Source organism: Caloenas nicobarica, chromosome 1 (assembly GCF_036013445.1).
Source record: "Caloenas nicobarica isolate bCalNic1 chromosome 1, bCalNic1.hap1, whole genome shotgun sequence".
Classification (NCBI taxonomy): Eukaryota; Metazoa; Chordata; class Aves; order Columbiformes; family Columbidae; genus Caloenas; species Caloenas nicobarica.
The window spans coordinates 118134471-118149971 of NC_088245.1; the positions used below are offsets into that span (position 1 = coordinate 118134471).

Below are 15501 nucleotides of genomic sequence, written 5' to 3' on the forward strand. Positions count from 1 at the left end.
CAAAGGTCACGTGCGGCGCCGCGGAGGTGGCGATTGGCTGCGTGGACCCGAGCGGGCGGGCGGGGAGGGGGGGGGGTCACGGTGGCGGCGTGGGGTTCGCTGTGTGACACAATTACAACAACTTTGGGCAGCTGCTGGGGAAGTTTGTACAGGCGGCAAACACACCCCGCGCGGCAGGGCGGGCGGGGCCCCTGTCACCCCGGCTCCGCGCACCCCTCGCCAACGGGGCGAGCGGCGCCGCGGCGATGTAAACACCGCTCCGCCGCCATCCACCGCCGCCGCAGCAGCCGCCGCCTCCTCCTCCCCCCCCTCCCCCGAGCCTCCAGCGCTGGGGCTCCCTCCCTCCCCCCTCCCTCCTCCTCCGAGCAGCGGGGCTTCCCCCCGCCTCCCTCCCTCTCCCCTCCCTCCCTCCCTCCCCCTCCCTGCCGGCTGTTGTTGTTGTAATAAAAGTTGTGGTGTGTGTGTGTGTCGGGCACCCCGCCCCGCCCGGCGCTGGGGGGTGTTGGGGGCGCGCAGGGGGGGGGGGTTGCGATCGTGAGTTAATTACGCTGCGTTTCCATGAAATCGTGCGGAGTGTCGCTCGCCGCTGCCGCCGCCTCTGCTGCTCCTTTCGGTGATGAGGAAAAGAAAATGGCGGCGGGGAAAGCGAGCGGCCAGAGCGAGGAGGACTTCGCCAGCTTGACAGCCGAGGAGAGAGAAGCCCTATCCGGCCTCGACAGGTACCCGCTCCCCACTCCGCCCCGGCCGCCTCCGTGTCCCGGCTCGGCCCGCGCTCCCTCCGTGTCCCCCCCCTCCCCTGTCCGCGGCTCCCCGCTCGGGAGTGCGTGTGTGCCCGTGTGCGAGCTCCCGGCCCCCGCCGCCGCGCTCTGCCCTTGCCCGCCGAGAGCGAGCCTGCCTGCCTGCCCGTGCTGGGGGCTGACTCTCGCTAACGCTGGTGCCTCTCTCCCCTCCCTCCCTCCCGCCTGCTCCCCTTCTGCAGCCGACTCTTCGGATTTCTGAGGCTTCATGAAGATGGCGCCAGAACGAAGGCCTTGCTGTTAAAGGTAAGCGCGAGGGTGGATGTGGAGCGGGGCTTGGGGGGGAATGGGGGGGAGGGGAGGGAGCCGGCCCGGCCCAGCCGCCCCCTCCCTCCGGTCCCCCGGGTCCACACGGTGAGTGTGTGCGTGCGAGTGTGCACCCGGGTGCCAGTGCGTTTGGGACACCGCCACATCCGCGGCCGCACGTCCCCGCAGGCGGCAGGGCGCTCCGCCTCGCACCCCGTTGCGGTCTCCCCACGCGTCGCTGCCGCCTTTGCCCTTTCCCCCTCCCCCCCCCACGTAGTCAGCGCGGACCCCCGCGCAGGAGGGAGCCGAGCGGGGCCGGGTGTGGGACGGAAGGAGCGCGGCCTCGCGGGCCCCGCTCCGGATACTTTGCGGGTGTCCGTCCAGCCCCGGGACGGAAAAGTGCTTGCGCGCCGGGGCCGGAGCCCGGGGCCGGGAGCAAACGCCAAGCGGCGCGGCGGGGCGGGGGAGGGGGGCGCGGGGGCGGGAGGGAGGGGGAGGAGGAGGCGTTGCGCGGTGAGGGGGGGGGAGGGCGCGCGCGAGGCGCTGCTGACGTTGGCCTCTCCCAGACCCTCCCTCGTGATTTTCGCCCCGCGCGGCGGGGGCCGCGGCTGCGCGCGCCCTGCCCGGCAGCCGTTGCGCCTCGCGGCGCGGCGCGGGGGAAGCTGACCCGGAGCCGGAGAGAGCGGGGCGGCCGGGCCGGGCCTCGGCGGGGCGGGCGCGGCGCTGAGCGGCTCCCGGAGCCCGTCGCCGGGTGACTTGTTTACTCTGCGGGCCCGGCTGCCTCCAGCGTGCGAGGTCCTCGCCGAGCGCCGTGTCCAGCCCGGCAGGCGCCCTGCCGTCCCGGCCACCGGGCGGCTTGACAGGGAGCGGGACGGTCCGAAAGTGGTTGGAGCCAGTCCGGCCTTTTCAGAGAGATGTTTCTGTGAAAAGTTGTTGGCCCTGTCATTTAGTTAAGTAATGGCTGCTCCCGTCGGCCCAAGATGGCCGGACAGGGAGGAGAAAGAGAAGCGGGGGGGCGGGGGGGAGATAAACACGAAACAAATACTGGGAACACTAACATGCACATCGTCTGGAGCGTGAAGGCCCCGGTTGAACGTTGAGGGAAACTCTCCTGCGCATTGCAAGTTCTTTTTGGGTGCTTTCCTGCTGCACGCAGGGCGTTTGCAGCGCCGGTGCTCTTATCAACCTGTAGCACATTCTGCTGCCCCTCCGTAAGCTACTGACAAAGGCTGTGCAGGCTGAGTGTCTGCCAGTTGTATTTAAAAGCTAAACGTGAAGAAAACGTTTGTGTAACAGAATAAGTGGAAGTGTTTTTAAAATATCATACAGTTGAAGCAGGGGACTGGGTTCTTCAGGTTCCTGCTTTCTGACTTGTTCCTGACAGTAGCGTTGCATTTGACACTTTGTTCATCCTATTGTTGTGCCTGTGCTGTAAGGTGATATTTACACGTGAAGAATTTTTTTCTCATGCTGGTCTTGGTTGATCTGAAGACCTAACTGTAAAGCATGTTCAATTCGGTAGCCTAGGCCCTTACTTGCGTTTGGATGTTTATTTCTGGCATGATTAGAAAAGCTCAATGTCAGTACGTGGGGGGAGGGGGGAGAGATCGAAGGAAAAGCAAGTACACTCTTCTTTGTGCTTGCATTTTTAAAAATCTCATGCTTTCCTTTTGATTTTTAGAGTTATTTGTAAAAGTACTTCTTCCGATAAATCAAAAAGGTTGGGGAGTGACATGTCAGACCAGTTAAATAATGTACGTTAACTGTTAGTGGACCAGAATTAATGCCTGTTCTGTGAATGCTGTTGAGACTATCAGAAATATTAGAATTAGAGCATAAGGATGCCCAACAGAAAATAAAAGCATCATATGTAGTTAGATTGTCTGTTGTATTATATCACAAGGTTAAGTTTTATTTTGCATGCTATAAAATTAAGTAATGCAGGCAGCAGTTCAGCATATCGGTTGAGTTTTGAGTCTGCCCTTGCATATAATGCGTTTTCTTTTTTATACCAGTTGATTCAAGTTTCAGTATATACAGACAGTCTGTTTAAGATGACTGAAGTTATGGGGCATTTTGGTAGTTTTGAAGTGTATTTTGAAGTATATTTTTAAGTATGAATCCATGTAGTGAATACCAAAAAAACCCCACAACCAAATATTTTGGTATTTCACCTCAGTTTTCTGACAGTGTCCTGGATATTGATGAAATGCACACTAACTCACAAAGCATGTTCTTTGTAAAACTTGTCTCTGAGGAAAGTAGATTGTTGAGGAAGTAGAAAGATGAAAATGTTACTGTTCAGTGCAAAGATGTTTGAGAGGATTTTGTTGGCTTGAACCAGGTTCGGTTTTGTTTGTGCTTTTTACTTGCAGGGAATGTGCACATATTTCACTTACTGATACCGATAAGTAAGAAGTTGTTATTTTTAAGATGTTTGTTACTTAAGGAGTTCTTTCTCTGTGTGTCTGAAGCTTCATGCAGTCTATACTGGATGGGAAGGTTTAGAGTAATTTATCTAGCAAATTACTTTAATTCTATGTAGCACTTATTTTTATTGTAGAAAGTGTGTCCATATATATACCATATATACATGCATTTAATTATTAGGGTTTACAGCGATAGTAGCAAAATCTTCTGTGCATGGAGCAACAACAGCTAACAAAGACCTTAGACTCCATAATTATGAAATCCTAACTGAACGATTTAAGAATCTACAAGCCAGCGCATTATAAAGTAATGTGAGATTTATGTGCAAGTATAGTAGGTAAGGAAAACCATTGAGTCATGTTTCCAGAGGAATACTTCACAAAGGCAAAAATTTGTTGGTATGCAGCTTGATGTGAGAACAGTACACTTGCTATTGAACCTCTTAAAAAGGTGGGCTGTAGCAGTCTCTTCTGTGAGCACCTGGCAGTGTTCCCTAGTTACTTGTGGTTAATGTGGTAGGAGATGTGTGTGTGTTTGAGGAGACTGTTTTGGGGGGAGGTGGGGTCTTGGGTTGCAAGTGTTGAGGAAACTGCTCCATTATGTGCAGAGGTACTTGTGCAGCAGCAGGATTCTGTTGTGGCCTGAAATCCTGTGTCTCAATGCAAGGAGGAGGTAGTGCTCTCGTTTTTGGCTGGAGTTCAGTTGAGGAGGCAACACGTCACCCAAGCCACTTGCAGGCTGACCAGGAGATTTCATGAAGCCTTTGCAGTGGGAACTCTGGTTTAATGAAGCTACACTCTGACAGTTTAATGAGAAGAAATCTGGGATCTCTCTCAGGGATGGAGGAAGCTTCATGTTTGGACCTTTAACATAGTTGTTGGTTTCATTCACACTGTAGGTCTGGACTGCAATCCCCCTTCCTTGGTAGTTTTCCTTTGTAGGATGTATGGCTGTAGTATCTTGAACTAAACTGAGTCCTGATGCTGGGTGTAGCCAATCAAAAGAGCAGATAAGACATCAGGGCTATACAGTTTTGTGAATTATTGAAGATACAGGCTAAAGGTCAGGAATATTCTGTTGTTGCCCCATGCATTGGATACATGATAAGCCAGATGAAATCAAACTTTACTGTAATATTTTACATGCTGTTAGTATGTGTGACAGAGGAGTGGAATTTTCTATTGCAAAAAAAAATTATTTCTTTTGCAGAAAAGGAACTTAAAAATCATAGTTTGCAGCTAATGTGGTTTTGGGGGAGACGAGAGGGAAATTGAGAGGTCACCTTTCAAACTGGTTGAAATGCTGAAAATCAAATGTAGTCAGTCTTGTATACGATGAAGTATTCAGTGTTATGCCTCTCTAGTTGACAAGAGCATTAATGCGAAGGAGGAAAAACAAAAATAAGCAACCTAAAAAACACCCTGCTGTTACCTTGATGTCTCTTTTTCTCAGGAAGATGTTCTTGCAGGAGGTGAAGCCTAAAGATTGTTTGGCGGTGGGGTAGACATCCATTGTATTGGAAGTGAATTGCAAAGCATTTCATTTTTTCTTCTTCCTCCCTGCTTTTTTTTTTTTAATGGTACTTCCAGTGTTCAGCCAAAGTTGACTAAATGACAAACCTTTGTTTCATGAGTTATAATTATTTGGCTCCTATACAGATTCAGCTTGATGTAGCTGGTCTAATGTATTGGGTATAAGATGCTTGTTAATTCCTATTCATTGAGTTTAATCAGTTTCTCATATCCTATAGACAAAATTTGAAACATGTTTCCATTTAAAAGTATTGATGTTGGAGTCGATTTAAAGAGAGATGAAGTAGTTCTATGCAGTATGCTAGTTTTTGGTCTCTGTGTTACCTCTTTCGGATTTGCAGCCCTTTTGTTTTCTAGCTAATTTTAAAAATAGTATTTTCTTTATGTAAAGACCATGCGTTGACAAAATCAACAAAGCTATTATCTGTGCTTTTATTTAGCATATAAAATAAGTGCACAATGACAATATTCTTTCATCTTTCTTGTCATTGTAGGTGTTACTTTTTTAAAAATAGCTCCGGACAGTGTGAATTAGTATCTATTGACTCTGTCCCTTTAGTGTTGACATTAATGTTAATTTTCTACTAATCTATAATTAAATATCCTCAGTTTTAATTATAACAGACTTGAAAAATAATTATGCAGAAAAACATTTTAGGTGATTAGTCTAGGTGAAGTAAAGTTTTTTTAATAACTTTGGAAATGTTTTAGCTTAATTTATTTTAATCAAAACAAAGAAATATTGCTTTAAGAAGAAATACAGTGTTTGCCTTATAATGGCAGTGCTGGGAATTGAGGAACGGGGAATTAGTACCATGGGACATTTGAGAAGCATTCTAGGAATTAGGCAGCCTCTCCAATTTCTCTAAATTTATATCTGAGCTGTTTTTTTTTTTTTTAAATATATTCTATATTTCTTATTATTTCTTTATTATCTAGCATGCTGTCTGTTAATGTGGAACAAGTTAAAATTGGTTAAAATTTTGTGAATGGTGGTGTTTGCGGAACTGGTTTTCTAGCCTTTTGTGAAGGTGTCTGGAAGTGAAAAGATTTGAAGTAAAAATGTTAAGTGGATAATGTTTATTGGATAATTGGGATGGATGTATAGTTTTTTTAAGATAATTATTTTTCTGGATGCAGTTTGGGCTTTATGGTAATAGGGTAGGGTTTTTTAGGATCTGAATAAGCTGTAATGAATAGCACATTTTATAGTTCATGGTTGTACCATGTTTATGCTTCGAAATGATGTTTACAGTCTGTGTGATATTTATGTATACTGGTGCTTAAAGCCATAGCTATAGGTTTGCAGTATTTGTACTTCATCTGGTATGATTTTTTTTTTTAATGGACATTACCTAGTACTTTTTCTTTAAGTATGAGATACTTGGCATGTTTTGATACTTTCCAAACAAGTGTTCAAGGCATGCTTCTTTAAAATAATGTTTCTAATTGCTCAAAACATACGTTCTTGAATGTTTCCGATATTTCTTAAGTTCAAAGTGCAGTGTTATTACTTCCTGAAGGCAAGGAAATTGATGAAGTTACAAATGTTACAGTTGTCATTTTAATATGTTAATGAAAAGTCAAGGATGTACCTCATCTCTACAGACAACACACTTCTGTAGAAGTGTAGTTAAGATTGCAGGACAGCTAGCATATTGATATTTGCATTTCAGTAATCTTTATCTTTGCTATCAGGAGACTATTAATAGGGAACGCAATATAAGATCTTTATTCGTTATAGTAGTTTTTAATGTTTCTTATGGAATAAATGTTAGATATTACAGCTCCTAAGTACTGGTCTACTGAGTCTCGAGGCTGAAGCGGTCCATTTCTTTAAGTGATACATGTGCATAGACTTAAGATAATTCATGCCCTGTTGACGTTAATAATCAAACAGGCAAGGCAGGCAGCAATTTGAGAGGAAGAAGAGAGAGAAGTATTATTCTATTTTGGCAATTGAGGAATAGAGGTTCTGATAAATTTTTTAATTTTTGAAAGTGTTTTCCTTCAATTCCATTCCAATAATTTAACCACCGAAATCTTTCTGTTGCTCCATTTGCACATCACAATACTTGTGGACTCTAGCTTTCAAATTTCTATGCAGGTGATCTCAGGTACCCTATGTGAAGAAGAAATAGACAATGTAAAGCTTTTGTCTATCCATAGTAGTGAGGTGTGCTTTCTGCTCGTGAAAAGCACAGTACTCTGCCTCTTGCCAGCCTTTATAACTGTTCACTGTAGTGGGTTGAGTGGACTTGATAATTATAGATGTAGGACTATCTGCAAATGTTGATACCATCTGAAGTAAGTGTCAAAAGCATCATCTAAAAGCTATACTGTATGTTTGTTATACCATTTTAGAAAAGAGTAGATGTTTTATGTACTTGGATAACTGTTCACATAGAACCATTTGTTTTCATTAGTAAGATGATACAAAGTTAAGGAGTCATGGAAAATGTTTATGGTTATAAAGTGATTTTATACTGATTAACGTTTGTCACAGGACTTTCCAGTACCAGAATTACATGTCATAGCTCACTGTTGTTCTTTATTCCACTGAGAACTGGACAAACTTACATTCTGTGGGGAAATTAAAATTTGGTTTCTGGCCTTACAAATTCGTGAGTTAAACTTCAGGTTGGTGTCTGGTTAGTAAACAGATACTGTTCTTCTTGGTCCTGAACTGATATGATTTTTGAGTGATGGGAGGGATTTTGCAATATTTTCGACAGACTGAAAGGGAAGGAAGTGTGTATTTGTAGTTGGAGGATACGAAATTTGTTGTGCAAAAACTGGCTACAGCTGTAAAGGGCTTAGATCAGCTTCTGCAGAAATTAATTAAGCAGATGGGCTGTGAGTCCAAGGTGAATACATACCTGAGCCGGGTGGCAGGTTTTAATATTGGTTCACATAGTTCTAGAAGCTGAGCTGTTATTGTGCTCACTCGGAATGCATATAGGTGTATGTTCTGAATGCCTATAGGTATATGTATACAACTTCCAGTCCTTTAGTTTCACACCTATGTTGTATTTTACATGTACAGCTCATCCGAGTTACTTTTTGTTTTAACCTCCCTTCTTGCTGAGGTTCTGTAGCTATGGTGTTTGATGTGTAATGTTTGAATAATGTGTCTTCACAATTAAAAATTGAAGTGTTGCTCATTAAACTTCAGGTGTCATTATAGAGACCAGTTGAGTGTCTTTAACATTGTTAACATTTGTAACAATCTTGTTCACTAACAGAATACTTATTTGTAGTTAAAAGCAGACAAGATTGAACTAAGTGGTCCTGTATGGAGCATTACGGAAGACTGCCAGGATTTGTACAGGTGTACCTGAGAGGATAATCTTGGTACCTTACACAACATTTTTGTTATGAGGAAAGAGAGGAACTGTGTTTGAGATAGTCTAATCTGAGTTTGTTTGGACCAGGGAAATTCCGTGAAGCAAGAAAAAATAGTTAAATATTTTATTATATGTTTCTGATTTACAGGTAGGCACATTAAAGAAATAGCTGTAGTATTTGTAATTTCTCTTGTGGAAAGGCTGTTTTCAAGACTGGTCTATTTCAAGGTTAGTCTGTTAAAGCTTGTTTTCAAGACTACTTCTATTGATATTGTCAAATGTAGTATGGACCATTTAATAATTTGCTTGTGGACCTAAGAAAGTTTGTTGAATGGTACATTTTTAAAGTGAGCCTCTGTTTGTCAACATTTTGCAGTGGATCAGGTATTGTTCTTGATACTTTGTATCTAGATAACGGTAGGAAAGTATTTCATATGTAAAAATAATACTGTTAATGAACAAAAAGCCTTTTAAGCATGTTTAGGAGTTGAAGATATTTTCCTTTTAGAGTACAAGAGGATGCATGAATTACCATCAGAGCTATTTTGACAAAGTAGCTTCCTTTATGGTTCTTGCATTTGTTACGTAGTGTTCATGGAAGAAGCTTTTTTTAATTAAGATGTAGAATTAAGAGCTCATTTATAGTTTTGTAAGGGAGTAACTTAAAGTGTGTTATGAATTACAAACAGAACACTGTATGTCTACATACGAATTTCCTTTGTGGTAAGTTGTTAAATTAATTGTTGTTTGCTAAAATGGCTTTAAGTAATTTCCTTTTCTCACAGTGGTGTTTTGAAGATTATGATTCACTTATCAATATAGATTGGTTATTAAAGTCTAAAGCAGATTGAATTATGAATGTGCTTTTCATTAAATTTCTTCTTGCATTTTGAGAATTTAAAAGTTATGAACCATTTCAGGATATAATTTTCAGCTTTAGTCAAAAGATCCAATGCAACAACTTTTAAAATAGGGCCAGTAGTTCTCTTTTTTTTTTTTTGTAGTATTGCCTTACTTCCATTGCAGTTGCCATTTGAACTTTTTATTTAAGCACTATTTTCGTTATCTTATGATTTGAAAACTTACTTGCACAAGAATCTAGAGTTGAATAATGAATTAAAATTAAAGCTTTAGCTTTATGTATTTTTCTTCTTGGTAACAGAATTTTAAGTACTCTGTTTCTCTGTTGCCTCTCATATATGCTAGTGAAACCATTTTGGAGGCTGTGTCATGAATCAGGCTGGAGAACTGATTCAGATCAAAAATAGTCTAATAAAAATGGAAAACTCATTAGTTTCAAGTAACCATTACCGAAGGTTTAGTACTAAGACAAAGGTTTTAGATTTTAGAAGAGCAAACTTCAGCTTGCTCAGAGCTCAGTTGGGAGCTATTCTGTGGGAAGCTTCCATGGAGGATAAATGAGCTAGTGCGTGCCAGGAGTTTTTCAAGAACACACTCATGGAAACACAAAAGCAGTTCATCCATTTTAAAGGTAAAGGAAGTAGGCGGAGCAAGAGACCCCCTTGGCCTAACTGTGAGCTTCTAACTCTGCTCAAAACTGAGGGAAGTGTGCCAGAGGTGGAAAGGTGGACAAATAGCAGTTGAGAACTACAAGAGCATTGCCAGGGCCTGCAGAGATACAATTAGAAAGGCAAAGGTCAGCTCAAATTGAAATGGGCCAGAGGTGTCAAAAACTACAAGAAAGGGTTCTTCAGGTACATAAACAACGAGCAGAAATGCAAGGAAAATATTGGCCCACTGTTAAACAGGAGAGGTGAAAAGGCAAGGTTCTCAACACTTGCTTCACCTCTATCTTTACCAGCATTATTGGGCCTTAGGCCTTGGGAACAGAAATCCAGGTTGATGGGAACACAGACCCACTGTCAGTGAAGGAAGAGTTGGTGAGGGAATTACTACAGGAGCTTGACCCCTACAAATTGATGGCCACTGACAGTATCCACCTGAGGGTGTTAAGAGAGCTGACTGAAATCATTGTGAGGCTGCTCTGCATAATCTTTGAGAAGTTGTGGAGATCAGGGGGCATCCCAAAAGACTGGAAGAAGACTAATGTCACCCTCATCTACAAGAAGATCTTAAAGGAGGACTCAGAAGATTATAGGCCCATCAGTCTGACTTCAGTCCCTGGGAAAGTGGTGGAATGAATCTTCCTGGGATCTATCAGAAGTCAGCTTGATTGGGAATAGCCAGCATGGATTCACCAAGGGCAAATTATGCTTGATAAACCTGATGACCTTCTGTGACAAAGTAACCTGCTCTCTTGATGTGGGGCAAGCAGTGGAGGCTGTCTACCTGGATTTCTCTAGGGCATTTGATACAGTTTCCCACAGCCTTCTCCTAGGGAAACTGACACCTTATGGTCTAGAAAAGTGGTCTGTGTGGTGGGTGGAGAAGTGGCTGACAGGCTGCACCCAGAGGGTGGTAGTAAATGGCTCCTTTTCAAACTGGCAACCTGACACGAGTGGGGTCCCCCAGGAAATGATGTTGGGCCCAACACTGTTTAACATCTTCATAAGTGATCTGGATGATGGGATCAAGTGTACCGTGAAGTTTGCCAATGACACCAAACTGAGTGGGGAAGTGGATGCTTTGGAAGGGAGAGCTACCCTCCAGGAAGACCTGGATAGACTGGAAGGGTGGGCTAACAAGAACCTCATGAAGTTCAACAAGGACAAGTGTAAGGTCTTGCACCTGGGAAAACATAAGCCAGGAGTGCAACACAGACTGGGATCTATCTGGCTGGAACAGCTCTGTGGAAAGGGACCTGGGGGTCCTGGTGAACAGCAAGCTTGATATGAAGAACAGTGTCCTGGTGTAGCAAGGAAGGCCAACAGGGTGCAGGACTGCATTAGCAAGGGCATCACCAGCAGAGATAAATAAGTCATTATCCTGCTCTATTCACGCTTGTCAGGCCACATCTGGAATACTGTGTTCAGTTTTGGTCCCCATTACAAAAAAAGATGTGGACAGACCAAAGAGGGTCCAGAGAAGGGCTACAAAGGTGATCAAAGGACTGGGAAGCTGCCACATGAGGAAAGGCTGAGAGAAGTGGGTTTGTTCAGCCTTGAGAAAAGAAAGCTTAGGGGAGACCTTATCACCATGTTCCAATTTTTAAAGGGTGGCTGCAAAGAAGATGGAGACTCCCTTTCTACAAGGAGTCACATGGAAAAGACCAGGGGCAATGGGTACACATTGCTCCTGGGGAGATTCCAGTTGGAGACAAGGGAAATTTTCCATTATGAGAACAATCAGCCATTGGAATAATCTCCCCAGGGAAGTGGTGGATTCCCCAACATTGGACACTTTGAAGATTCAGCTGGGAAGGGTGCTGGGCCATCTTGTCTCAACTGTGCTTTTGCCAAGAAAGGTTGGACCACATGATCGTTGAGATCCCTTCCAACCTGGTGTTCTGTGGTTCTGTGAATACAGTTCATTGTGCACATTCCAAAAAGGCTGTACAGGTGCTTTAAGAGAGAAATTTGGGAGGCTAAGGTGGGTCCTGCTTAGCGTAATGCTGTTTTTGTAAAGAATATTGATAAAACTATTGCTGAAGTAGAAAGGTTTGCTCCCTTTTTTTCTTATAGGAGATGGAATTATATATATTTTGGAAGCACAGGTTGCCAGGTTTATATTTCTTTTCGATGAGGAGGGATGGGATGAGCACAGTGGCCCAGCTTCATTACTCTCTCTGAGGGAAAACCTAGTATTTTGTGGCGTTAGTCTGCCACTAGAAAACTTAGGACAGGTTCAGATGTGAACATACCTGCAGCAGCAGAGAATGCCAGAATATATGTAACAAGGGCTGTACAAGAAAACTAAGTCTTTTTTATGAAGCTATTTTATGTCATGGCAGACATGGCTCTGAATGAAGGCAAGATGCTGAGGTTTCTAGAACCTATGCCTAGTAAAAATCAGGCCTCTGTTTGATTTTGGGGAAGAGGAGAAATAAGAGAGTCTTCTGGAAAGGCTTTTCAGAATATAATGTTACAATAAAAAGAAGAGATTTTCAGTTAAAGGAAGTAGAGGGAAAGTTGAAAAAGGATGCTTGTAAGATTGGATGTGAGGAAGAGTGGGAAACCAAGGAATTAAATGGGTGACATAGTGATGCAGACAAAATGGGGTGGGGAGGGAGCAGGGGCGGCAGTGGAAATCATGATATATTTATTCTTTTCAACAGCTACCTCTTAATCTTGTTCCTGGATACCATCTAACTGTTACTGCTAACTTAAGTAGCATTTGAGCTTTTGACAGTGCAGGTCCCAAAACAAGGTAAACAAGAACAAAATAGAGATAACAAAATTGAGGAGGGTTTGTGAAGGGTGTTAAAAAGCTTAATAAGAGTTTTACGCTATAAGTTCTGAATAAAACAGTGCCTCTGCTCTCTCCCATTTTTTGAAGTAAATGTAAGGCATGGTAGAGGAAGCTATGTCTTCAACAGAACCATGTGCTGCATTGTCTATATCTTCTACTGCTGCTTCCCTTTTGCCTCTACCCCCAGGAGGGGAAGAGTAAAGAAACCTACTATTTCTGCTCTTTCCTCAAGATGAAAATGAAGGCCAAGAATTGTCATGCGTCTGTTCTCATGTCATGTTTTACTGCCTTTGGATTTGAAACATAAAGCTGAGTAAGGATGGAGGATGTAGGTGGATATGTTAAAAGGGCAAGAAATAGCTTTATGTATGGAATTGAAAACCTGTGTAAGGGAGAATGATGCCCATCTAGAGAATATAACGATATAGTTTAATGCAACGAAGTGTAGAAAGAGTTTAAAGTGGAAAGATAAGAAAAATTGAGAACATCCATTATATAACATCAAAAAGCATGTCATAAGCAATGCCTGATAGGAAAGAAAAAGTGGAATGATATTGGGAAGAATAAAGAAGTAAAAATATTGAGTACATTGGCTGGTAAACTTTAACGGAGCTACTGGGTATGTTACAAATGTAGTAACTAAAAGTAGGTTATACATGCCATGGTTTTTAAAACTTCATGCATTCTTAGTCTTTGGTGTGGAGTGTATAAATGTGTTGTTTTCTGAGTTGTTTTAATCTCCCCTGGGTTTTAATGGTTGGAAGGGTAGAGCCTTTACATTTATGATTTCATTAACACTTGAACATTATAAATTTTAAAAGATGGGAGACTACAAAACTCATGGAAGGACTATCAGATTTCGAGTGTTACCTATTGAAAAGATCAGCTAATTAGGCCTAAGGGTCTTTTTTGCTTAAGCAAATTTTTTTTTTCCTTGTTTCTTGTTTTTTAAGAAGAAGAAAGCGCGTATTTGTTACTTTCTTAACTCTAAGGAAAGGGTGAATGAGCATAGCTTTTACTTTTTATAATTTCTGGAAAAGAATCCCTGTTTAGAAACTGTTCAGCTAATTTTGAATCAGAACAGTATATATTCCTCTATTCCTTGCTTAAGAGGTGGAGAAATAAAAAGGTGTTGTGCATTGAAACAAAATTCTAAAAATTAGATGGTACAAGAGAGATGCATTTCTGTGTTCTGGCATCTTCATGAAAATCCTCAAATATACCTTTAACATACGATCACACATAAGTTAATTAGCAAGTTAAATTTTTGTAGTGGAGGGCTTTCTTAACTATAGTTACTGTGTGGAGGAAATTAATATTTGAAATTAATGCCTCTTCTGGTTATATGTGGGGAAGATTTAGAGGTTTTTGTGCTTATAGCAGAGTTCATGTTTGTTGCCTAGGTAAGATGAGATGACAGAGACCATCTGAGTCCATGTTAACTAATGAGCAAAATAAGGTCTCATTTTCCACCTTAAAAGGATTCCGTTAAATTACAAGTTCATGTGTTAAAAAATTTATTAGTTTTGACAGCTTTTTGGATTTGGTTGCACACTGCCTATCTTTGCTGCATTGGCGGGAATTTTTTTTATGTCTAGTCTCAATACAAGACATTTTAAAAATTGTATTTGATATAAATAATTTGAAAAAATATTAATGGTTGACTGGAACCTAGAAAGGAACGTTTGTTTAAAAAAAAGTAGAAAGCACAGCAAAAGCTGTATTGTAGTATGGAAATCTCTTGTAGGGGCCATGGATGTATTTGGAACAGTTGGTAGAATTGTGGAAGGTTGTGTAAGGATTCATTAGATAACTGTATGGTAGGGATATGATTGTGGCATAGGACTGTAATGCCTAATCCTGAAGATTGTATTCAGTTGTTCTGGGAATGTAGATGTGTTCCAAACTGTATAAGGAAAAAGCTGGAATTGGAATATCACAATCTATTTATTCCTTGGCAGTAAAAAATGCTGTCATCTTAAGTTGTGTTTTTCTTTATTTGTTGATTTCTTCCCCTGTGGCAGGTTGTTTTTTGCTTTTGAATGGTGGGATGTTTTCCTGTAATGCCAGTTGCAAACTTTGAGCTTGCTTGCATTGTGGCCAAAAATCTGAAAACAAGATGACTCTCATTATATCCAGTGAGAAGGAAGTTTTTTGTACTACTTTTAATTGCTAATTAAGCCAAATGCTTGGTAGTTTGAAAAAATTCATTAGTTTATACTCTAGAGCAGCATTTGCTACTCAGTTGCAGAGAATGATGGAAGGGGTGATTTTTTATTATGATTTCTAGATGAAAGTAACCTTCTTGAGAAAGTGAAAATGGGTGAGAGCACTCATTTTGCACAGGGAGCTCTCAAGATTTTGGAAATGTGTGGCACCTGTGGAGCTGAGGGGCAGCTCAGGACTTCCGTGCTGCTTGAGAAGGCCCAGCAACACCACTGGCCTCCTCCCAAGCTCTCCATGGGCTTTGCCTGACTGCTCTGCTTTAGTTTCTTTGTGTAGCCATTAAAGGTATTTCCGTTTCTCTGGACAAGCAGCAGGGATCTTCTAGAGAAAGCTCGTTGATATTCGGAAATAATTTTAATTTATTCTTGATTTTTTTTTTTCCCCCTTCTCCTAAGCAAGGAGATTAGAGTGAAGCTTCCTTAATAGTGTGGCATTCTTTCCAATGCATTAGAACTCACTTATTTTAAAGATTCTTTAGCACAAGTAGGTAGGAATTTTCTTAACGCCAGGAAAATGTGCCTTAAGAAGGGTGGGTAGGCAGCTATGCAGATTTACCAGCTGAAACAGGAAAACAGGTTCCAGCTACAGGTCGTT

General features: G+C 42.4%; 1 protein-coding gene across 15 annotated transcripts in view; it reads left to right on the forward strand.

The window, feature by feature from the left end:
* The first annotated feature begins 144 nt into the window (after nucleotides 1-144).
* Nucleotides 145-15501, forward strand: part of KDM6A (lysine demethylase 6A) — a 162556-nt gene continuing 147199 nt past the window's right edge. For all 15 annotated transcript variants that reach the window (XM_065654482.1, XM_065654441.1, XM_065654456.1 and 12 more), the window contains exons 1-2: nucleotides 145-719; nucleotides 980-1043. In XM_065654482.1, coding sequence (XP_065510554.1) covers nucleotides 559-719; nucleotides 980-1043 — 225 coding nt within the window. In that variant the 5' untranslated portion in view covers nucleotides 145-558. The remainder of the gene's footprint in view (nucleotides 720-979; nucleotides 1044-15501) is intronic.